Source organism: Cucumis sativus, chromosome 3, assembly GCF_000004075.3.
Source record: "Cucumis sativus cultivar 9930 chromosome 3, Cucumber_9930_V3, whole genome shotgun sequence".
In the NCBI taxonomy this organism is placed as follows: Eukaryota; Viridiplantae; Streptophyta; class Magnoliopsida; order Cucurbitales; family Cucurbitaceae; genus Cucumis; species Cucumis sativus.
In genome coordinates, this window is record NC_026657.2 from 26,846,792 (window position 1) to 26,871,464 (window position 24,673).

The following is a 24,673-nucleotide window of genomic DNA, read 5'->3' on the forward strand; positions in this document are numbered from 1 at the left end:
TTAGGGTGCTTAACAATATACTTAAGCCATATTTCAAACATCTATTTTCTTAGTGCTAGTCTCAGTGCAGAGCACGTGACTCTTTTAATTACTTGTTAAATGAATTTAGAGAATTTGAAGTCAATAAAAAAAATCACATGATAATAAAATTCAACAAATTTAATTTAAAAACGTACAAAACATAGATCATTTAAAAAATGTATAAAATATACATTATTATTGTTATCATTAAAATTATTTGATAATGAGTTTATTGAAGAAAAAATGTTTGCATCAAAAAGTATTCCAAAATGAAAGTGAAAAATGGAGAGGATTAATTAAAAGTCATTTTATGTTAATGTTTTAATGTATTCTATAAGATATAATGCATTAAAAACTAATCTTACAATCAACGTTAAAATCTTGAATTATAACAAAACTTTGATTTTTAACTAAACATACTACTTTCATTTTTTAAAAAATATAAAAAAATACATTTTTTTCAAAATTTATATAATTTCTTGTCATGAAGAAGAATGTATTCATTAAAGAAGACGTGAAAACATCTATTCGATGAAATATTAGTATATACACTTTATATATTTTTTTTAATCTATTATTGTTTAAAATCAAATTAAAAATTATTTTTTCAAATATAACAATACATATATTTATTAAAGCAGTTACATTATAATTTATTCTAGAAAAGAAAAAAGAAAAAGAAAAACTTGATGGACTTATCTAATATCTCACATCATACGAAATGAATAACTTTTTTATAGAAAAATGTGATTATCGTTTATGCTCTAGCACACTATACATCAAACAACTAATTTTAGAAAAAATGTAGAAAAAAAACAAATACATGTACAATATTTTTAATAATTATTGGATAAATCTATTCAAATTCTAAAATAAATTAAATTTAGGAGGCTTTTAAAAAACAAACAAAATTGACAAACTATTTACACTTCAACAAAACCACTGAAAGCAAAATTTATTACACTTGATTTTTCTATGAAGTGTAAATATTTTGTCAAATGTTTTATTTTTTACAAATTTCCTTAACTTGAAAGTTTTTGTTATTTTTTTAATGAATTTCTTAGAACAGAAATGGAGAAACAAAAAGATGTCATATTTCTACCTTTACATATCCTATTACCCAAACATAGTAAAGGTATTAACCACAATTCACCATTTTACTAATTAATAAAAATAGAAATTACTCACGTGAAAGCTAACCTCTTTAATTTTTATGATTATATATTTATTTTTCTATAGTATATTTAAAAGCATGGATGATGAAACTTTTTTTGTTCCAACTTTGTCCAATTGTTATAAGGCAATTTTGTCGCTTAAATACAAAAATCAATGTAGTTAATTGATAAATTAAATTAATTTTTCAAAGTTGTTTTATTAATATGATTGTTGAATCTTACAATGGTATGTGTTTTACTTTTATATTATTTAATTAATTATTTATTTATTTTCTCATACCAATGTTTCTTTCTAATGGTAAGAAAATTACTCACCTCACATTTAAAAAACTAACTTTTCTCTCTAATTAATTACTTCTCTTATTAAAACTTCTCTTTTCCAAATCAATTGTTTTCATCTTTCTCTTAACCTTTTATCTTCCAATTATTCACATTCTCTTCTCTCTTATTAACTCTTCTATATGGTCTCCCAACCTTTCAATTCCCTCCACTTTGATTTTTTTTTAGTATAAATATTTTATTCTTTTCTTCCATTCAAACTGACCGTAAGTCACAACAAAAAACTAAGATGTAAAGAATAAATCAAATTATCATTCTCATGTTCTCTTTTATTTTCTTTTCATTTTTGTTGTATTTATTTACTTCTGTATATATAAATATGTCTGTATTCCTTCATGGATGTTTAAATCATGTAATCTTAATTTTTTTTTTGTTGGAATGTAAACATGTGATCTAAATATATGTGTGTGTATTTTTTCATGAGATATGTTTGAGTCATGTAACCATGGAGATTTTTTTTAGAATGTAACAATAGGGAATCTTGAACATTTTAAAAGAATACATTATTTGCCTCATTTTTTTTTACATTTAATTAATTTTTGTTTTCTATTAGAGTTGTTTTATTGATAAAATGGTGAAGTGTGGTTAATAAATTTTTATTGTGTAACTTTTATTGGAATTTAATTATTAATTATAGTTAAATTTGTAAAGGTAGAAATATGAAAGTAGTTTTTTCGTTCTTGTCCTAAGAAACTCATTACAAACAATAAAAACTTTAAATTCAATTTATTTTAGAGTTTTAAAAGTTGAATAGTTTTATTAAGTATTTAATAAAAAGACATAAAAAATTTATGATTTTACAATAAATTTTAGAATTTAAAAAGTTTAAAATTTTTAATAATTTAACAAGTCTACTCAACTCTTAAAATTAAATAAACATCACATTTTTGTCCCCCAATAAATGTTTTCATGTTTTCTCTAATGAATACAATCTTTTTCTTAATAAGAAATAATATAAACTTTGAAAAAAAATTATATATATTTTTTTGTTTTACATAAAAAAACAAAGTTTTCAAATATTTTTTCTTCAATAAACTCATTATAATAATAACAATAGTAATGTATATCTTTTATACTTTTTTTTAAATGATGTATCTTTTGTACTTGTTGAATTTTGTTATATGTGATTTTTTTTTATTGACTTTATATTTTTTGCATTCATTTAACAAGTTAAAAGAGTCACGTGCATTGCACGTGTTGAAAAACTAGTATACTCAAAAAGTTTAAAGGGGAGGAAATTGAAAGGTTGAGAGATAGAGAAGAGTTACTAAGAGAGAATGAAATGTGAATAGTTGGGAGATAAAATACAAAGAGAAAGGAAAATAATGAATGAGGCTAAAGGAAGTTTTAATAAGAGAATTATCAACTAGAGAGAAAAAAAATGAGTTTTTTAGATGTGGGAGAGAGTTATTTTCTTACCTCGAGAGAGTAGTGGAATGAGAGAATAATAAATAAATTAATTAACAACCTAAAAGTAAAATATAGACGATCATATCATGCAACCATTTTATTAATAAAACAAATAAAAAAGAATTAATTTAATTTAATAATTAACTACGTTAATTTTCGTATTTAAATGACAAAAATGCTACCAAAATAGTTGTGAAAAACCTTTTAATGTAAGAACAAAAAATTTCTCATCAACTATGCTTTTCTATACACTATTAAAAAATAAGTATATATTCATAAAAATTAAAAATGTTAGCTCCACGTGAACTAACACACTTCATCCTCTCCTATTTCCTATGTTACTTAAAGAAATAAGAAAAAAATAATAAATAAGATTGTCTTCTTAGATGCATAGCTAGTTTAGTTAGGGGTATTAAGAAATGAACTACATCTTTACGCTCTCTTTACGTGCACTAGATTTTCTTTAAACAAGATTCCATGTTTACTAACTAAATATTGAAGTTTTGGAGAAAATTTTGAAAAATAGTGAAAGTTAAGAAATGTTACAAAACTTTTAAACATGTTTTAAGTTGTATTGTTAATTAGAGTTAATGTAAGATCTTTAATTCTTAATTAATTTTTAAAATGTAAAAGAAAAAATATTCACAATTGGAATATTGTAACGTTTATTTCTTTTAATTTATATAATTGTAACATTTTTCTTAATTTATATATTGGTGGGGTAAAAATGAATTGAAAATGACAAATAACGAGGTTTTTAGATATATATAATATATATATAGTCTATAATTTTAGATAAAGAATTTAATAAAGAATTATTAGAGAGAAAAGTGAGGGTGATTTTACGAAAATGCCCAGGAGGATAACGAATTTGAGAGGGGGCGGATGTGGGTTGCCGAAGGAGTCAACAAACTCTCCGGGGTGCGGCTGTGTTTCCTCCCAATTCTCTCTTTCTCTTATAATTGAATCCTTTCCATTCTCCGACTCGCTTCTTTCACCACCCCCACCCCACCCCCTCTTCCTTCTTTCCAATTCTCATTTCTCAATTTATCACTCCCACCGGACCGATTAACCCATCTCAATCCGACGAAAACCCTAGTCAATTTCCTTATCTTTCATCTTTTCATTTCAGGTATTCTTCTCACTTCATTCCCACTTTTCTCTACGTCGACACTTTTCAATTTCGATGCTCTCCCCAAGTTTCTCTCTTGTCTTCCTTTTCCTTCTCCCCGGCCTTTTTTTTTTTTTTTTTTTTTTTTGTTTCTGGGTGATCCTGATCTCAACCTCCGGTTGTTGGGGTTGTGGTTTAACGGCCTCGATCACAGATTCATCACGGATTCAATTCGAAAGAATGACCCATAGATGTTTGTCTTCTCGGAGGGTTTGCAGTTTCTCAATTACGACAAAATTTTCGTACTTGATTTCAATTGCATTATTCTTTTTATTGTTGTTGTGATTATTTTTGGGAATGAATGATTGTATGACGCTATTTTACTCTATTCCGATGATTTCTTGTTATATTTTTTAAGCAGTTAACGGGAATTTTGCTGCGCTTGTTCTATTTGAATTTTTAGCAGCCTTTAGACTATCTTGGATTCGTTTATTATTTGTTTTTTTTTCTTAAATGTACACAGTCAGCTAATCGTAAATTCAATCAGGTATTGATTAACAACAGAGAGCCTTGCCATTGCCAACTGCCACAGTGAAAGGTGACTTGAATAACAAAGACTTACAAGCAATTGAATTTAGTGCTGACTATTGCAATGCTTGTTCTTACATTTCTCTTTGTTTACCTCATTGTTGCTATGTTCTCATCTATATGTACTTAATATATATCTTGTCTGTATGTTTTCTGCTACAGAAAGTTGCTGCATTTAAAATTTTCTTGAATTAAAAACCTTTCACGTTGCTTTCTATTTAAGAAATAGATATTTTCTCTTTAGAGTTTTTAAGACTATGACTGCTTCTGTACTTGGGAAAACAATCATTTCCGTTTCTCATCAGTTCTTTACCATAATTATTATCTTTTTCCTCTGTTTATGTCACCTTACCAGGCATTGTTTTTGAGGTTGACGAAAGATTGAAAGAACAATAGCAGCTGATTTTCTTTGTCGATAGCTTTGTGGAATGGCAGATAAAGCATGTATCAAGAGGCTTCAAAAGGAATATAGAGCTCTTTGTAAAGTATGTGTATCTGATTTTATTTTCTTTCTTCTTTTTGAAATGATAGGGTTACAATACAATGCATGGATTTGTGGGATAAGTAATTTATTGGTTAATTTTGGCGAAGTAATATTAGATTGAGAAACTGAAACTGAATATTCCAACTCTTCCTTTGCATTTTTCTTGCTGAAATTCTGGCACATTTTTGTACTTGTCCCACAAATGGTGCTGACTTTGCTATTTTAAAATTTTTAGGAGCCTGTTTCTCACATTGTTGCTCGTCCTGCTCCCAGCGACATTCTTGAGTGGCGTAAGTTTGTTCCTATTGATATTGTTTTGGTGTTAGTGATGGAGCTTCTCATTTTCTGCGTGTAATTTTGTATATAGGAGAACTCACAATGGTTTTTTGAAGTTGACGTCAGTCCTATGTTATTATTTTATTTTATTTGTTGATTATAGGAGACTTCAGTTTAGCTTTTAATTGATCCAGACTGTAAAATGACGTATTATTATTATGATGTGTGGAAAGATTGAAAGAGAACTACTAGATTGTTGTGACGTTGAATACTGGTTAGATTGTGATAATTCTTGGCTGACTGGAAAACTTGAGGTCTACAATCTATTTGTCATTGAGCATTGCATGCGGTTTTAGTAATATGTTGGCGCTGAGAGTTTTTGAAGCATTGCTTTCCTGATCTACGGCATAATTAAATTCTTATTTTCAGCATTTTTTTTTCTCTCAAATTCCAACTTATGATTTGATTCTCTCTCTCTCTCTCTCTGCATGAAATATGTGTTTTTTTGCTTATCATATTGACATTATAGTTTGCATATTAAACGTTGTTCCATTTCAGATTATGTTCTGGAGGGAAGTGAGGGAACTCCTTTTGCCGGTGAGTTTGTTTACTTTAATCACTTCTTTTTTGTTATTATTATTTTTTTAATGAAAATCATTGAAAATCTTTGTTAGGAGGGTTCTACCACGGAAAAATTAAATTTCCTCCAGAGTACCCATTCAAACCTCCGGGAATCAGGTATAAGCACCTTCAATATGTGTAATGATTTTTTTTTTTTGAAAAGGTATTGTAATAAATGCAAGGGTGGGGATTTGAACTTGGGACCTCTTGTCCACCGGTACATACATGTGCCAGTTGAGCTAAGCTCTTGTTGGCAATGTGTAGTGATTTTTATTTGAGAAGAGATTTTTATTAAAACATAGACCAAGCTTTCTTATTGCATTTTTAATATGATTTCTGTTACTTTTTTGATTCTTTGTACATTGTAGCATGATTACCCCAAATGGCCGGTTCATGACACAGAAGAAAATTTGCTTATCTATGAGTGACTGTAAGTTTTTGGATTTTAAAGGTGATCATGGATGTTTGTTTATGGAAACGATTCTAAAATTGACTTGATCTGTCTGCAGTTCACCCAGAAAGTTGGAATCCTATGTGGTCTGTGTCCAGGTGAGACAATCCTTTTCTCCCTGATATGTTACAATTATTTTGTAGTGCCCGTGTTTTCTTCTTCTACTATATTTTTCTTTAGGTTAATAAATAGTTGCTTGGTGTGTGACTAACTTTTCTCATTGGATCTTTTCATCCTTTGCTTTCTAACAATTGCAGCATACTAACGGGGCTTCTTTCATTCATGGTGAGTACATTTGAGCACTCGGCTCATTTTGCTTATGGTTGTCTAATTGAAGATGGCTGCTTTTGTTTCTTTATCTGTTCTTATTATGTGTTAATAATGAGAGATGATCCACTTCCTTCCGTAGATGGACAATAGTCCCACTACTGGCAGCGTGAATACTACTGCTGCTGAGAAGGAACGCTTGGCAAAGGCTTCTCTCGCATTCAATTGTAAAAAGTAAGTTCAAGTACAGGATTTCGTTCACTTGAACGTCATTCTTCTTCTGCTGAGGTTCCAACTGCCATCTACATTCCCTTATTTTTTACTGTTTTTCATGGAAACATCGATTTTAGAGACATGCAACAATGATTACTCTACTTTAGGCCATAAAACTTGCGTCCTTGAATGTGTACATTGCAAGTTATCTTTCTTGAATTTTTCACACTTACTATAATGTCATGTCCTTTGCGTATTCTTTTTATTCTTTTTCTAGCATCAAATTATCAGCTTTCTAACATCTACTCTATTGCAAATAAATATACTTTTGTATAACAGCCCAACCTTTAGAAAACTGTTTCCCGAGTACGTGGAGAAATACAATCAGCAGCAGCAATCAGAGCAGCTTGTTGCAGAACAGGCTTCATCAAAGTCATCAGAGGAAGGTGAAGGCAAGCACATAATGAAAAGGGTCAGGTCCATGGAAGAGAACAGTAACAAAGCAGATGGAGAAGACATGAAAAGAAATCGAAAGCAATCGTTCCCTACATGGTTGATGTTGCTACTCTTCTCAATTTTCGGAGTCTTAATGGCATTGCCTCTCCTTCAACCATGAAACCGCAAAATGGGACGGTTGGATAGGTAATGGTAGACAGACTAGTTTAATGCCAAATCAAGGATGCCCATATTTTTGCATTGTACTTAACATAGTGTGTCTGTATAGATGGTCTGGTGTTTAATGATGTGGCTTTCGTGTTGCTGAGAGTCTGTTATGTTTGAAATAGTTGCTTGAAAACTAAACAACCCCTTTGTTTGTCTGTCTATATATGGTTTCAATTACTATTAAGTATTATTAGTTGAGGCAAGAGACTGCAAGATGTTTCTTTTTTCACTTTTTTAGATTGGAGAGAACTCCTCGGAGCCATCCCAAAGTTTAGCCGTGTTTCACGCTCCTCTGCCTTTTCCAAACCTCATGGGGCCATAATCCATTTTTCTATATTACTTTCTCTATACAATGGGCATATTTTTCATTGCGAGCAAATATATTTCATGAAGCTTACAATAATTACAAAACTTTGGTATTTCATCCTTTCACTATGCTGAGGAACCTTGCTTGTTGAGGCAATTTCAGAAATTCTCTCTTTTACAAATTCAGCTGATATGTTTGGAAGCGATTTGAAATGGTTAAAAATCACTTTCCACAATGTTACTCAATGCTAAAAGATTTTAACTATTTAATCCTAATTTTCACATTTAAATTTTGTTTTGAATTATTAAAATTGGTTTTTTAAAGTGGTTTTGAGCATGACAAAATAAAATTGATTGATGAATGAGGTTCGTGGGTATGATGATTATTTGGGGTTTTTTTTTTTCACTGACACTTCCGGATACAAGTTACAAAATAATTTTTGAGAAAATAATAAGAGAGTACATTAATGTGGCTAATTTAATCATAGCTTACAAGTTAAGGCATTAACAACGCTCCATCTCGCAATTATAACACTGAAGATAAAGAAAAGCAGAGTTTGTGTTGAATCATTTTACTTCGTAAACCTATCTTGGAATTATAAATGAAGTAATGATTTAAAGGATGGATTTCGTCTTAAAATAGTAAATAATTCATTAGCAAGTAACGAAAATGCAATAATTAAGAGCAGAATATAAAAAGGGTACCCATTTAGTAGATGGATTTAGATTATGTGTTTTAATACCCAAAGAAGTGACAACCTCTCTTGACTGTAATGAAAACACAACATAAACATTAAGTTGATAAGATAAATAATCATATTGCAATGGTCATGTGTACTGCGATCAAATATTTTACTTTTTTGCTTTGATGATGATTATGTTAGGTAGAATTGGGTGCTATCAAATTTATTGCTTTCCCATTTCCCTGAAACTTTATTCCTTAATTTCTTAGTAGCTTTCTACTGTCTGCCACTTTTGGAAATATAACAATTTGTAATTGAATCCCAAATGGAGTTCTTCAATTGGTGGTGGTTGAACTTTGCTCCTTTTGATTTAGATTCATAAGTTTAGAGGTTCTTCTTCTTCTTCTTCTTCTATTTGCCTTATTTGAAGCTACAATTTCCTTTTTTCTTTTTAAGCTTTTTTGGCTTCATTCCAGAACTCTACCTGCCATTTCTTCTGAACCAAGCTTCCTTATTTTGTTTTTCTTTCTTTTTACTTGGGGAGCATTAGCTGAAAAACATGAACCACAAGGAATACAAAACATCCTGAAAGCTGACAAAAGTTGATTCCCAAATTTCATGTGTCTATTTCTCTGTTGTTTCTTGTCTCCTATCTCTTCTGTCTGATATTTCTTTCTGGACTTATTTAGTAGTTTGGTTGGCTGTGTTTTGTTCAATGAAGAAATCTATCTCACTTGATTATGAGATGGAGAATCCTGGTTTTGATGATTTTGATATTGGCCTCAACTTTTCCAAGGTGAGTCGTTAATGTAGTTTCATCTGATATTCTTCTTCATGTATTAATGAAATTTGTTTGTGAATTCACCAGTTCTTGGAAGAAGCAAAACATCATGCAACACAACAACATTTCAAGGCAGCCTCCATAGAAGAAGAAACAGAAAGGAAATGGTTGGCACAAGAGAAAAAGAACAAGAAATCATGGAAAAATACACTCTTCTCATGGTTGAAAAGTGACAAAAAGAGCAAATCTCTGCCTAAACCAGAGAAAAATCCTCACACACCTAATAAAAGACGTGTTTATGTTTCTGGTCCAATTTACAGCGAAGCTATGACCATCGATGGCAGACCTCGACGTCGTCCGATGTCTGGACCGATTGCTAGTCTCTTCAATCCTACTATGAGAACAGAGACGGAGATCCCATATATGTGTCTTCACCAGCTTAGTGCCCCTAATACCAATCAAAATTATGGTCCAATTTATCTTGTTACATAGGCCTACATTGTTCTCATTTCATCTTTGTCTTATATTTCTATGTTGGTTTGTTTTGTGTGTCTGAAGGTTTTGAAAGCTTATTAAATGTTATGGTTATTATGTTGTCATATTTGCCTCTTTTCACAAATCAAGTTCATTCCATCATATACTAAAACAGATCAAAATGGATTTAAAGGATACATAAAGCTTCTGAAAAATAATCATATTTCTAACAAAATGGAAGAGTTGGTTGGAGAAACATTGATTTCGGAGATGATCTCAACAACACTATCCCTCTCGTTACTGAAAAACAAACAAATTTATACAAGTTTTGTATAAACTTAACATTATTCTCAGCCTCTCATGGCAGTTGTTCTGATTCAGCATTAGCTGAATTTGAATTACAAGGATTCACTCTTCTTTGCCTACTCAAAAGTCTTTTCAAAGACCTCAATCTAGTGACGACAGGTAACTTTCCATCTTCGTTAGTTGTTAATGGCGAAAATTGAACATCATTCTGTACATCAATCACCAATTCTGCATCTGGGTAAGCGGTTGATGCCGATGAAGAAGCGGCCGGAAAATGGTTTTGAGGAGAACTCTCTTCCACTTCAAGAAGAGCTCCGGCAGAGGTGACCTGCCCTTGATTTCCCCAAATCAATACATTAGTTGGGAAAGTTGGAGATTCTGAGGACAACCCAGAAGTTGAATCTTCATCGTGCAACTCGGTGGTGTCTGCGGCGGCGGTGGTGACGGGGTTCCGACAGAGAGGGCAAGTGGAATGAGACTGAAACCACATATCGATACAATCGCTATGGAAGCCATGGAAGCAATCATGAAGTAGCTTTGCCTTTTCACCTTCAACAAGATCGGAGAGACAAACAGCACATTCGAGCCCATCTTTGAAGTCATCTGGGTGAAATATGATAACAGGGAGTGAGCGGAGGACAGTGGGGTCTAACCCTCTTGCGGAATTGGGGTCATGTACGGCGGAGAACTCAAATCGGCGGCGGCGACGGCGGCGAGTTTCAAGTGGAAGAGGGGTGGGATCTTCAATGCGAGACCATAACCATTTGGCGTAGAGTTGGAGAAGAAGAACAAAAACAAGGATTAAGAAGAAGACTAAAATGGCTGTGATAATGACCATTCCAGGTAGCTCGATGGAGACGGAGTCGGAGGAGTGTTGACTCAGCTTGTACTCGTCTTCCATGAGTGGGGACGAGATATGTGAGTAGAGAGACTTGAAATTGAGGGAAGTGGAAGAAGAAGAAGAAGAAGAAGAAGAATGCAAAAAAGGGTTGAAATTGATTATTACATAGCGGATTCATGAGTTACAAAACAACAGCTTCAAAATCAAAACGAACTTTTTTTGTTTTTGGTAAGTCCTACTCATGACTTGTGAGGCCTAAAGTTTGTGCCGCAGCAATCATGCCGGGTTTTTTCACACGTAAAAGGTGGCCATTTTAAAATGTACCTAATTTCTTTTATCAATTATATTCATCCATTCATTTACACCTTTCCTTTCAAAATTACTTACACATAAATCATTTCTATAATTATATAAGATTTATTAAACACCAATACAAGAGAATTAAAAAAGATAAAATATGTTAATAGGAAAGTGTTAGAGTAAGTTTAGAGGGTAGAGGGTGTATTATAAAAAAGAAAAAGAAAAAAAAAGAATAGAGAATTGTATTAAAGCATAAGTGGAGGGAGTGGGTGGAGAGGAGGGGCCATGACCATGAGAGAAGAGAATCATTAATAGAATTGCTATCAACTTTCGGCAAAAACAAAAAAAATTACTCCATAAACTCCGGAAAATACAAAGACTAATTTCAATAAACTCACAAACTCAATTAATTTTCAACAAATAATTAAACATGTCCAATTATTTGGTTTTTTTATTAACAATATTTCCATTCCATGAATTCTCTTGTAATGGTATTTATACACTTTTAGAAATGTTTTTAAAAAAGTATGTCCTAAAAACTTATAATTTGTTTGAAATTTGATTTAAGTATGCACGTACGTGTTTAATTCAAAAGAATAAAAATCATGGTAAAGAAGTGGAAGAAAAACAAATATAATGTTAAAAACTCAAATGAAGATTGTTAAATATTAGCATAACACACAAAAGCATACACTGTGTGCTCTTAACCGCTAGCGGTTTGAATTCTCCACCCTCTTATTTCTTGAATTCAAGAGTAAAATAATTATTAAATTAAGTACAACTACCCTCACACATCCTCAAAATATTAGAAATTTAATTTTTCAAATACTTTTAAATCAATAAAGAAAACCTAACTACTCATTTAAAAATAACCATTACAGTGGTTTTGAAAAATTAGGTGAAGTTTCATTTTCCCTTATTGAGATAGAAACAATATGAACGTGATGTCTATTTTAGGGGGTGTTTAGTGTCACAATCGTAACCTTTCAAACTCAGGATGGATACTATGCAGAATTTGTTCAAACTCGAGGAACAACTCAGTCAATCGAAATTCGAAAGTCGCGGACAAACTCACCGTACGATGAAGCCTTCCTTCACGCTCTTAAAAAATGTGTTCTATAAAACACGAGAGAAAGAAATTCATTGAGATCATCGTTACAATATGCAATGAAGACTGTCAATTGTAAGAAAAAATGTTTACTTACTATGTCTCCCCTATAGTACATGTTGAACATTTTCAACTCTTGCAGGCTTGCATATAAAAATTCTGAAACGTCACACCCAAACTTTATGACCTAAAATGAAAAGCAACAAGCTAAAATAAACACAAAACATAAAGATAAGATTTATTGGGGGTATTTGGGCATACGACCATAAGCAAACAACGCCCTGGACAAGTATGCGTGTGACATTCTCCCCCACTTAAATAGTTTACGTCTTTGCTTTCACGCTTCAAGGTCTTCGACACATCCCCAACTTGTTCCTTCCATGGGGAGGTTCTTCCACCTCGCTAGGAATCCTCGTGGGTCTTATACCTTTCTTCACTCTCTCAACAAGGACTTCTTCCACTTCTGCTAGTCCCTTGTATCTTCTCACGAGGTTGTGGTCTTTGTATCTTCAGAACCGAATCTATTCAGATCGCAGTTTGACGAGGACCTAATCTCTTGCACGAAAGTCAAGGGGGTGATGCTTCTTATCTACCTACTTTATCAGTCGCTTCAAGGCTTTCTCTAGACAGGGCCAAGCGATGTCTGATTTTCGCTTCCATTTCTTGGTAAAGTTGTGAGCCTAAGGACTCTTTTCTACATAGGGAGGATCAACAAGGTGTCGCAGTACAGGTTGCCCGCCACAAATAACCTCGAACGAGCTTCTCCTAATCGACGAACTCATCTGAGCATTAAAATAAAATCAGGCTAGATTCCACAATTGAACCCAATTCTCTTGTTCTGTCTTACCGACCTTAGCTGTTACACCATTTTGAGCAGCAAAGTCTTTCTGCAAGGATTCTCTCAACACGTTCCGCATTGGGCCACCAATTTGACCTGTCTGTATACGAGCTAACATGCACAGAATCACATGATCATTTTTCTTACTAAGGGCATTAGCTACCCAGTTGCTCGCTCTTTTCTTATGTTCAAACTGAAAATCAAGCTCAAGTAGGACTTTATGCCACCTTACTTGATTTGAAGCCAGTTTTGGCTGAGTACTGAAGTGACCGATAACACTATTGTTTGTCTTTCCGGCATAAGTAGATCCTTGTGAATACAGTCTCCAAGCCCTCAGGTAGTGTACCATGACAAGTGTTTCTTTTTCAAACACCGTATAACTCTTTTCTGCGATGGGGTGTCCATTCTGCACAAGAACATCGTCGAACGCATAATCAGACGCATCAGTTTGAACTTCAATAGGTTGAGTCACATCTGTGAACCTGAGAGTTGGCCCTTTCATCAAGGCTTGCTTCAAGACACGACTTTCGACGGACAATCGTAACTTTCCATTTTCCTCTTCCCGTAAAAGAACTTGGGCCTTGTACAAAGCTTTTACAGGTTTAATGAATCCTGCACTCAACAATTCATTCGTATGTTCCTGAAGTTTAGCTAACTCCAGTGGCACCATACGATAAGCATTCTTCGTAGGCGATTTTGACTTGGGCAAACTATCAAACATCTCATCACAATACTTCTCTACTACACACCTTGTGCCTTTACGAACTATCTCCCCTAGGCTATCTAATGGCTAAAGCGGGATGGCCTTGAACGTTGTTTCATCTCGAGCGAGGCCTTCCTTCAGTTGCGGGGATTCAACTACTATGCCTCTCCTATAGTAAATTTTGAACATTTTCAGCTTTGGTAGGCTTGCATATGAAATTTTCGAAATGTCACACCCAAGCTTTATGACCTAAAATGAAAAGCAACAAGCTAAACTAAATACAAAACATAAAGATAAGATGAATTTTAGGTATTTGGGCATACAACCATAGGCAAACAATGCCCTGGACAAGTATGCTCGTGACATTTGGCACACCAACATGAGATGAGTTGGGTTTGTATAAGATACAAATTCATTGTTTGGCTCACCTACTTTACATGTTGGTAGAGTTGAGTTGGAATATTATTATACCAATTGATCACTCCAACTATCTCTTCTTTCCAATGTTTTCAATGGGTTTACCCATCAGCCACCATTGACGATTACCATTGTTACACTTCGAGAACCAACTTTGACAACCACTTTCACACATCCAACTTCGATGATCTATTTCAAGATTCAAAAGTTACCTTTACATGATCAACTCCGATGACCAATTTTGGGCTCCAATATCTGTTTCCAATAACAAACACTACTGACAAAAATCAACTTCGATGACCAACTTCGCAATACAAATTTTAGGCTATGCCAACAAACTTTTGCTACCAACTCCAAGAACACCTTCGTCCAACCAACTTCTGCCTCTGACAGCCACCTACAACTACAAACTTTGGTGAAAATTAAATCACCTTCAACTTTGGGCTCCAACACCTCTACGATAAACTTCCAATGAAAATTACCTTTTTATAACCTACTTCATTGACAAGTGAAAATTATCTCTAACAATCAATACCAACATTTATCTTGGACAACCAAGAACGGTAAAGACCACTCTCTATCGATCAACTTCAACAACAGTCACATTTGCGGCCAACTTCGACAGTCGTCTTGAACAACTAACTCCAACCACCAACTTTGTTGTTCATTTCCTACGACTAACTTGACCAATAATAAACTATAAAAACAAATTTTAAAAAACTTGACGGACAAAAATGCATTTAAATACAAAATTGAAATGATTAATTTATAATATTTAATAGTCATCTTTTATAGTAATTTGATATTGAGAAGTTGTCTAAGGAGGGTCACGTCATCCTTATAGACTTATTTGTCCCAGGCATTCAGAAGATCGAATACTTCTTAACAACATCACCACAATCAATAAATATGTATTGTTTGTGCTTACTAAGTAGGACTAATGTCACGTGGTTAGAAACTGAAGCTAACCAACCGTGCGACACTTGACTTGACTATGTCGTCCCCGTTAGCCAAGTAAGCCTTAACAAGAGGTTAGTGCGCCAAACACTATGAATAACCTCAACAATATGCAGCAGAAGATGATTAGTGCACCTAAGGCACTTAGAATTTACGATGGGTTGGCAAGAGAGTGAGTGAGAAGTTGAGAGAGCTTAAGAGAACACTTTCTCTTATTGGTTTGCTTCCTGGTTACAAATTAGGACCCTTACAAGTATTTATAGCCTTTCCAAACCAACCTAGGGCCTCATAAGGTCGGCCAAGGGACATTCTAGATGATACAAGATTATTTGGTACATTACAAGGAAGCCTAGAACATTCTAGAGAGGACTAGACCTTTCATGACACTTCCCAACCGTCATTGTAGCCTTCTAGCACGTTCTAGCCTTGTCCAGCACGTTTCAGCATGTTCCAGGGCCTTCTCGGGTGTGTCCAGACCATTCTGGCACATTATGGCACTGTCTCGGACGTTTTAGGAGCTTCTGGGACTATCTAGGCCGAGCACGGGCGGAGCAGCACGCGCATAGGCGTGTCTGGGGCCTTCTGGAAACATTTGGGGGCGTCTGGCGCGCGCGGGCCTTCCAAAGCCTTCTGCGCGTGCGCGCGGGTGTCCGTCTTCGCGGGCGCTAGGCGCGCACCTTCCCGATTCTTCTGGAAGCTTCTCGGTGCTTTAGGGCGTGGGCGCGCGTATGCGGGGGCACGCGTGCCATGCCGTGTCTGGCATGGGCGGCCGTCTGGTGGGCGTGGGCGACTGTGTGCGGGCCTGGTGGGCTGGCCGGCGTGCCATGTGCAGCTGCCGGTGCACATGGGTCGTTTGGGTGGCGTTGGTGCCTGACGCCTAGTCTGGTGTCTGTGTCCATGGGGTGTGCGTCCGTACACGCACATGGGGCTGTCGTGGGCACGTGTCGCGACATGCATGCGGGGCTCGTGGTCTGCCTTCCGTGGGCACATGCCAATGTCATGGCATGTGTCGTGGGCACATGTGGGCTGTCACATGGCCGGGTTGGGTTGTTGTTCGGGCATGCTTAGCTCCTCTTTGACATTCGTTTAGGAGTCTCATAGTACGTTTTGGTGCAAAAAGTGAGGTCGTTTCGCGGGACGTGACACTAACCAACTTAACAATTTTAAAGAACAATATCATTTTGCAGGCATGAAATTGGTTTTTTGTTGACCACATATATATATTATTATATTTTTATTTAATTGCATTCATGTATCACATGGGTGTTAAGGATTTTGAAAAATATATATGTAATGAATGGCTGAATAAAAAACAAAACAAAAAAAAATCCATAAAATGGAGATTGTTTTTTTAAAAACATTTTCTAGCAATAAATAATGAAAATGAAGATATATGTTCTTTGGAAGATTAATTGAATGTGAAACCATGTGGATGCATTTCATTGATTGCTAAGATAATAGGGTAGATTCATTTAAAATAAATCACGAGAGAGAGAAAATACAAAGCAACCATGTAAAGAAAAAGGAAAAAATGATGAAATTTATGAAAAAAAATTAAGAATAAAATTTTTTAAATATTCTTTTGTTTTACATTTTATTTATTTATGTTAGTGTCATAAATATAAATATAGTAGATTAATTGTTGTTCATCAACCAAAAAGCAAAAAAAGAACTTTTTAGAAAAATGCAACCCATATTTTATTATACGTAAAGTTATTGAATAAATATTTTTAATAGGAAAATAGATAATATATATATATATTATTTAAAATTCAAAAAATTGCATAAGACAAAGCATATAACTTAGATAAAATAATTTTGTATCCCTAACACAAACGTACATATGAACTCTAGACATTCATCCTATCTTAACTAAGCCCTCCAAATACTCCCTTCCTTATATTTGTTGTGGTCAAAATGTGTTAGAACGTTATTGAGCAAAAAGCTTTGGAGGATCGAGTGTCTTCTACTGTGAGTAGTTCATCACAACTATACATGTCTTGTGATATGTTCGTATGGTTATTGAGATTTATAGTTTTTCTTTTTTTTCTAAAAGGAATTAAAAAATAAAAGTATGGACCATAAGTAAAAATTGAGTAGGAAGGTTTAAAGTTACAGCTTGAATAAATTAATTATATTAATCTTGGGTTAATAATTTGAAAATGTTAGAAAGATAATTGTGTCATCCAACAAAGTTCGATTTAGGAGAAAGTTGCGGATCACCAACTAATTTTGTCTCTATATTTCAATGTACTTTGACACAAATATCCCTTTTTTACTTTGTAAATTCCAATTCTACCACACAACTCTTTCCATCTTTTAGATTAAACTTTATTCTTTCATCATAATTAATAATAGAAAATCTTAGTTGTAATAATTCATCATTTTACCTTTGTTTAATTATTACAAAAACTCTCTTTTAAATAACCATGTGCAATGTAAAAACTGTTAAATAATTGGTTCTTTTTATTACTTTTTGAAAAGCCCCAATAAAATTTATAAAAATGAATTAAATTCAATAGTTAATTAAGTTATATTTACTTTGATCTCGTTATTATTGCATAAATTTAATAATAATAATTGTTATGTTTTATAATATAATAGATGTGGATTAATGTTAGGGATATATTAGGATTAATGTTGATGTATCCAGCAGTTTGAAATTGAAATGGTAAAAAAAGTGATAATAATTAATTTTAGATTTTGATTCATCAAACTCACTCATAAAATGCACAAAAAGGTATGTATAAAGTACAAATTCCAACGTGTAATTCACAAGTACGTGGTTGATGAACAAGTTTTATATTGTTAACTTGGATTCTCTACAAGTTTTGATATTCACCACTATCTTTCTCGAATCCAACATTTATGTATTTGATCAATCTCCTCTTTTTTTTTTATCACATAAATATATCTAAAACACTCTTTAAATTCAAATTTTATACAACTAATTTGTTTTTTAAAACTAAAACTTGAAAGCTAAAAACAATTAGTTTGATGACCTTTCTGTTTTGTTTTTTAAAATTAGATTTATAGATATTATTTCTACCTTCAACTTTTTTTTCTTCCTTTGTTGTTTCATGAAGCACAATTTTAAAATCTAAAAGAATTTTGCTTTAAAAAAGGTTCTTTGATTTCTAAAATTTGGCTAAGAATTCAGTCGTTGTACTTCAAAAAATGCATATCATTGTAAGACATGACACTACATAGACTTGATTTTCTTTTAAAGAAAAACAAAAAACAAGAAAAGAAATAGTTACCAAATGATACATTTTCACTTCTTAGATTTTGTTTCGAGTTTAGTTTTCTTCTTCTTTGTATCCTCTAATATGAGTCTCTCACACTTCATTGATTTACTGTATTTTAATTTAGTTACATTTAATAATTTTTAATCACATTATAATATAGGCTTATTTTTAAATGTAGCAAATGAACCAAAATATTTACAAAGCATAGTAAAATTTGGATTTTATTATTGATAGGAATTAATAGACTCTATAAATAATTATAGAAGTCTAATTATATATATATCGTTTATAAAATCTGAAATTTTTAGAAATTTTCATTAGTTGCGTCCTTTACAATAATTTTCTATTCTATTTTTATTTAAATATCACTTAAGTTTACGTATGAATTAAGAGCATTTTAAAAAATATCAAAATATACAAACTATTTATAAAATATAACAAATTTCATAAAATTGTCTCGATAATGTTTAAGTTTATTTTTTTTGGCTATATTTTAGATATAGTTTCATTTTTTTGTTTCTATTCATAACAGTTTGACTATAAAAATAATATATTTGATCAATTTTAAATGTAACGATTTATCTTTTATATTTTAGTTGCATTTAACTAATTTTAATCATAAGATATGTTTTACTTCAATTAATTTCTTTGAAGACATTTAAAGCCCTCTTCAAAGCCACAATCTATCTCTGGAGTTGTTGATAGGGTATCAAGAAGAATGATAAATTATATGTTTCATTCTGGAAAAATATCAAAAATAATTTTAAATTGTTATAATAGCAAAAGACATAAAATATGAGAATAAATAAATAAATCTTTCAAATGCCGCTGTCCAAACCAAAAAATTGAAATAGAGGAATAAAATGGAAGCGAATATCAGTCCGCTGCTCATGTGTGCTACAATATGACAGAGAAACCTACTCTTTCGCAACCAAATCACAAATAAAATGGAAGCGAATATCAATGTGCTTTGTCTGGCTATGATACGTCATATTTTTTGTCATTGAGATCGTTGCTTTGTTGTCGCAAAATATCACCATTGCTCCCTCTTGTTCATGTTGGAGTCCTGTTAGCATTCTTCATGCTGCTGAAGTTGCTGCAGCATATTCCACTTCAGAAGACGACAAAGCAACTCTTACTTGTTTCTTCGAGCTCCAAGTGACAACTCCTAACTCGAGTGTGAATACATTTGCTGAAACACTCTGCCTATCATCCAATGAGCTCGCCCAATCGCTGTCCGTGAACCCGCATAGCTTGAAATTGGAAAATTTAGAGTACAAAATGCCATACTACATTGCTCCAACAGTGTAACGCATAAAATATTTAAAACCTTCTCATAAGTTTCAAACCCGTACAAAGCCTTTGTCAACTTATACACCTTTTCTTTGCTGCCTTCTATGACAAAACCTTCTGGTTGTCCAACATAGACTTCTTCTTGCAATTCTCCATGGAGAAAGGCTAACTTGACATCAAATTGATAAACCGACCATTGTCGTTGTGCTGCCAATGCTAGAACAATCTTCACGTTTTCAAAATGAGCTATTGAAGAGAAAGTTTTCTCAAAATCACTACCGTGTTGCTGCACGTATCCTTTCGCCACGAGTCGAGCTTTGTACTTCTCTAAAATTCCATCCGCAACAAATTTCGTCTTAAAGACCCACTTCAAGTCGATTGCACTTTTTCCCTCCGATTCTACCATTTTCCACGTCCCATTCTTCTCAATCGTTGTTATTTCTTCCTTCATTGGTTGCTGCCTCATCATAACACACCGGGTCAGAAACCATAAGGGCAAATTGAGAAGAATTATAAATGTCCTCCATGGATCAGAACCTCCAAGGTGGCAACTCATCCAATGTTTCGTCATGGCTTGACGAAGAGTGGTAGCTTTGTGGTGTTGATGGAGCACTTAATGGAGGTGTTGAGGTAGGCGTCTCCATTGAGGATCCATTCGAGTTTTTGACCACCGTTTGTGCTCCATCATTTGCCGATTCACCACCCACCAAGGAAACATTTTCTTCATTATTTTGTCAAACCCAACTAACATTCTCATCAAACACTACATCTCTTATTGTGAGAATCTTGCCATTAAGAGGGTTATACAATCTATATGCTTTGGATTGAGTACAATAACCAACAAAAATGCATTTTTCGAATTTTCCATCAAGTTTTTGACGAACTTGAGAAGGTACCAAAGCATAAGAAATACAACCAAAAACTCTTAAATGACTTACATTCGGGTTTTTGCTGCACCAAGCTTCAAATGGAGTCTTATTCATTATAGCCTTCGTTGGTGAGATGTTTAATAAGTAGACAGAAGTTGAGACCGCTTCAACCCAAAAAACATCTGAAAGGTCTTTTACTTGCAACATGCTTCTCGTCATCCCCACCACAGTTCGATTCTTCCTCTTAGCGACCTCGTTTTGCTCTAGAGTGTAAGGCGTTATCAACTCCCTATGGATGCCACGTTCTTTGTAAAAATGGTTGAAGTAATTGAACAAGAATTCTCCACCTCTATCGTTGCGAAGAGATTTGATGAACATGCCACTTTGCTTTCCCACCTTCGCCTTAGAGTGCTTGAACTTCTCAAATGTCTTCGATTTGCTTTCTAGAAAATACACCCAACTCATATGGCTATAATCGTTCGGGAAAAGCAAGAAATAAAAGCTTCCACCAAGAGACTTCATTTGCATTGGCCGACACAAATCAACATGAATTAACTAGAGACACTTCGAGACTCTCCAAGCTTTCTCGACAGGAAAAGACTTTCGAGTTTGTTTTCCATATATGTCAATGACAAATTTTTGTTAGCGCAGTAAACATGCCTCGTTGATTTAGCAATGTTAGCCCTTTGATGTTGAGATGTCTATACCGTAAATGTCATAGCACCGAGTTCATTCTTTGCTGTACAAATTGTTGTAATGTAGTAGCGAGGACAAAATTATCTACATTTGAGACTTCTAGCGGAAACATTTTGCTTTGGGTCATCTTGAATTTTGCCATAACTCATCCCGTTTGCTTATCTTTGATCAAACATGCACCATCATTGAACAAGATAGAATGCCACTATCCATTAGTTGTCCAACACCCAACAAGTTACATCCAATATCGGGCACATATTTAACATTTGTGAGAATTCTTTTTCCATGGCGAGTTTCAATTTCCACCGTACCTTTGCCTTTCACTTGTAGCTCATTGTCGTTTCCAAGTTCCACCTTCAACTTTTCTCCTTGGTTAAGCTCCTTGAATATAGGCTTCAAACACGTCATGTGATTTGAACAACCATTATCAATGAACCACACCTCCGCTGTCTTTTGATAGCTAGGTACATTTGCCATGAAAAGCTTACTTTCGCCCCTTCAGCATTCTTCGATGCTTCATACTCTGCTGCGAAATTGGCTCACTAATTTTTGTACCAACAATCCGCCTTTACGTGACCAAACTTCTTGCAATGGTAACACTGAATACTAGCTTTGCTGCTTGATTGCTCTCCTAACTGCCTTTGTTCTTCATTTCGGTTGCTTCCTTTTTTGAAACCACGACCTCGCTTGCGATATCCTCCTCTTCCTCGGCCTCAATTTGTGGATCAATCACCGTCGCCATACCTCGGGGCTAAATCCTTTACTTGAAACGCTTTTTCTTCGTTCCTTTTCGTCGAACTGTTAATTCTCGACTCATGTGCTTGAAGAGATCCCATCAATTCATTAAATGAAAAAGTGGACACATCCTTTGATTCTTCTATTGCAGCCACTACATGATCAAACTTTGGAGTCAAGCTTCTCAATACCTTCTCAACTATGGCCTGATTCGTAATCGTCTCGTCGTAGGTTCACATTTGACTAATAATTGTTGTTGCCCGTGACAAAAAATCAGCAATTGATTCTCCATTCTTCATCAACAAGGTCTCAAAGTCTCGCCTAAGTGATTGCAATTTCACCGTAAGTACTCTTGAATCTCCTTGAAACGCCTTTTGCAAAATCAGCCACGCCTACTTTGACGTTGTTGCTACAGCAATTCACAAAAAAACGATGTCATGGATTGCTTGTTGAATGATCACCAACACCTTTGAGTCCTTCTTCATCTTCTCCCGCAACTTGCCTTCGTCGTCAGGATCCACATACCCTTGTTCCTTCCATAAGTCTTGAAATTTGAGAAGAGTCTTCATACGAAAACTCCAAAATTCGTAGCTTTCTCGTTTGAAGATCAGAATGAGTGGTTGTGCTGTACTCATAGCATTGTCATTGCTGCCTATCTTTTCTCTCAATGTGTTTGGACCAAGAATGTTTGCTTCTTTCTTCTTCTTTTTTGCATAAATAAACAAACAATTTATGTGCCTTATTATAGACTTACAACAAGAGACTATTGCTAAAAATAATAAACTCAGGTTACATACTCTACTAACTTACCCATTCACTTGGCTCAATCAACAACCCACTAACACAAATAGTAAAAGCTAAATCATCAAAGTCCCAATAATTTAGGATCTAAACTAAGACCATAATAAAATAAAATACTTAAACGTTATCGTCATCTCACTTTGAATCACTCCTCCATACAAAACACCAAACTACTAACCCGGTTATTCTATTCCACCTCTTAATTAGATCATTCAATGTGATTAAGATTTGCATTTATTAAATATCATATGTAAATATGTTACGTGATTAATTCTATTATGATAATATTATAATCAAAATTACCACTTAATTATTTTTGTTTCGGTGATTTTGTTAAAAAAAATTCTTTCGTCCAATCTCTCTCCCAATTCATTCTTCTTCGTTATGTTCCTTTCCTTCAATTTTTTTCAATGAGTGCATATTTGTTTCATATTAATTAATTATGTGTATGAAATTGTAAAAAATTTCTGTAATTTTTTCCCATAAAGCAAAATTTCAATGAAACGAGCATATAAGTTACGTAACTTACAGTATATACTCATATTTACAGGCAGGCAAATATATATACCACATCATTTTCTTTTGTTTTACATTATTTTTCATATATTCCATGTAATTTAATAATTTCTTATATATACTTTTTATATTTCCATCAAATTTGCATTGAATTTCATATATTGAAAGTTAATTGATAAAATCTTAGTGTGACTTAAACTGTTTTCGATTTAAATAGAACATTATATACTCATGTATATTTAACATAATATTAAATAACAATGTATACGTGCATATTTTACATTGTACTTTAATTTTGAAACAAACTTTACGTTCTATGAAAGTACAAATTTATATCAATACAATTAGGAAAATGTATTGCTAATGATATTTTATATATACTACTGTATAATATATAATATATAATGTGTCTGCTGCTTAATAATATATTATTTGTGCGGTGTTTAATACTTAATGCTTAATGGTATTTAATATATACTATAACTTATATGAAACATTATGTGTATGTTACTTAAATATATATTATGTGTGCGATGTTTAATGTTTAATAATGTATGATCTATAGTGAAACTATATAATATTTTTTATGTTGTATGTTTGCAGGGTGTACCATTGATCTTAAAAATAAATAAATGGTTCAAAGTTCATAAACTTAAAGAAGAAGTTCATTAACCATACAGTAGTATTAAATATGAAGGGAAAAAAATTATTACATATTGTATACTATATTACATAATTTATGGAAGAAAATTAATAACATGAAACAATTAGTTGAAGGAGATGATCATCGTAATATACAACAATTTCGACCATTCCTGACAAGAAATAATAGAACTATATGTGTTACTGCTTACATATTATTTTAAATATACAAGTGTATATATAGGTCACAACAAAGAATTGTTTTAAATATGCATTCCAAAAAGTCATTGAAGATACAACCAAAATATATTGCAATTTTGTCCATACATGATATAAATAGTATAAGTATATGTGTCAGTTCTAATGTAATATTCTATACATGAAAGAGTATATATTGATCCAAAATTATATTAGATATGAAATAGTGTATAATAATAATTGCACGATACTATTTAAATAATAAAGAGAAAATACATTGGTTATAACTATATACTATACTTCACAATTTATGAAACAAAATAATTAATAACATAAAAAAAT

General features: G+C 33.1%; 3 protein-coding genes across 4 annotated transcripts; 2 read left to right on the forward strand and 1 right to left on the reverse strand.

The window, feature by feature from the left end:
• The first annotated feature begins 3,822 nt into the window (after window positions 1–3,822).
• LOC101208967 (ubiquitin-conjugating enzyme E2 34) lies at window positions 3,823–7,848 on the forward strand. Of its 2 annotated transcripts, XM_004144403.3 has the most exons (11): window positions 3,823–4,077; window positions 4,604–4,654; window positions 5,000–5,129; window positions 5,364–5,418; window positions 5,963–6,001; window positions 6,079–6,142; window positions 6,394–6,455; window positions 6,535–6,574; window positions 6,734–6,761; window positions 6,886–6,977; window positions 7,296–7,848. In XM_004144403.3, the coding sequence occupies exons 3-11, from the start codon at window positions 5,073–5,075 to the stop codon at window positions 7,570–7,572; spliced, it is 714 nt and encodes a 237-aa protein (XP_004144451.1). In that variant the 5' UTR covers window positions 3,823–4,077; window positions 4,604–4,654; window positions 5,000–5,072; the 3' UTR covers window positions 7,573–7,848. The 2 variants fall into 2 exon arrangements, with proteins under 2 accessions (XP_004144451.1, XP_011651729.1); XM_011653427.2 differs by lacking the exon at window positions 4,604–4,654 and having other exon boundaries at window positions 3,839–4,077; window positions 7,296–7,760.
• Window positions 7,849–8,895: 1,047 nt separating this feature from the next.
• LOC101209455 lies at window positions 8,896–9,988 on the forward strand. The gene is made up of 2 exons (XM_011653429.2): window positions 8,896–9,404; window positions 9,477–9,988. Exons 1-2 carry the CDS (start codon window positions 9,324–9,326, stop codon window positions 9,879–9,881), a joined length of 486 nt encoding a protein of 161 aa, XP_011651731.1. The 5' UTR covers window positions 8,896–9,323; the 3' UTR covers window positions 9,882–9,988.
• Window positions 9,989–10,058: 70 nt separating this feature from the next.
• On the reverse strand, window positions 10,059–11,392 carry LOC101209210 (RING-H2 finger protein ATL3). The gene has a single exon (XM_004144404.3). The coding sequence runs from the start codon at window positions 11,068–11,070 to the stop codon at window positions 10,222–10,224; it is 849 nt and encodes a 282-aa protein (XP_004144452.1). The 5' UTR covers window positions 11,071–11,392; the 3' UTR covers window positions 10,059–10,221.
• Window positions 11,393–24,673: the final 13,281 nt, after the last annotated feature.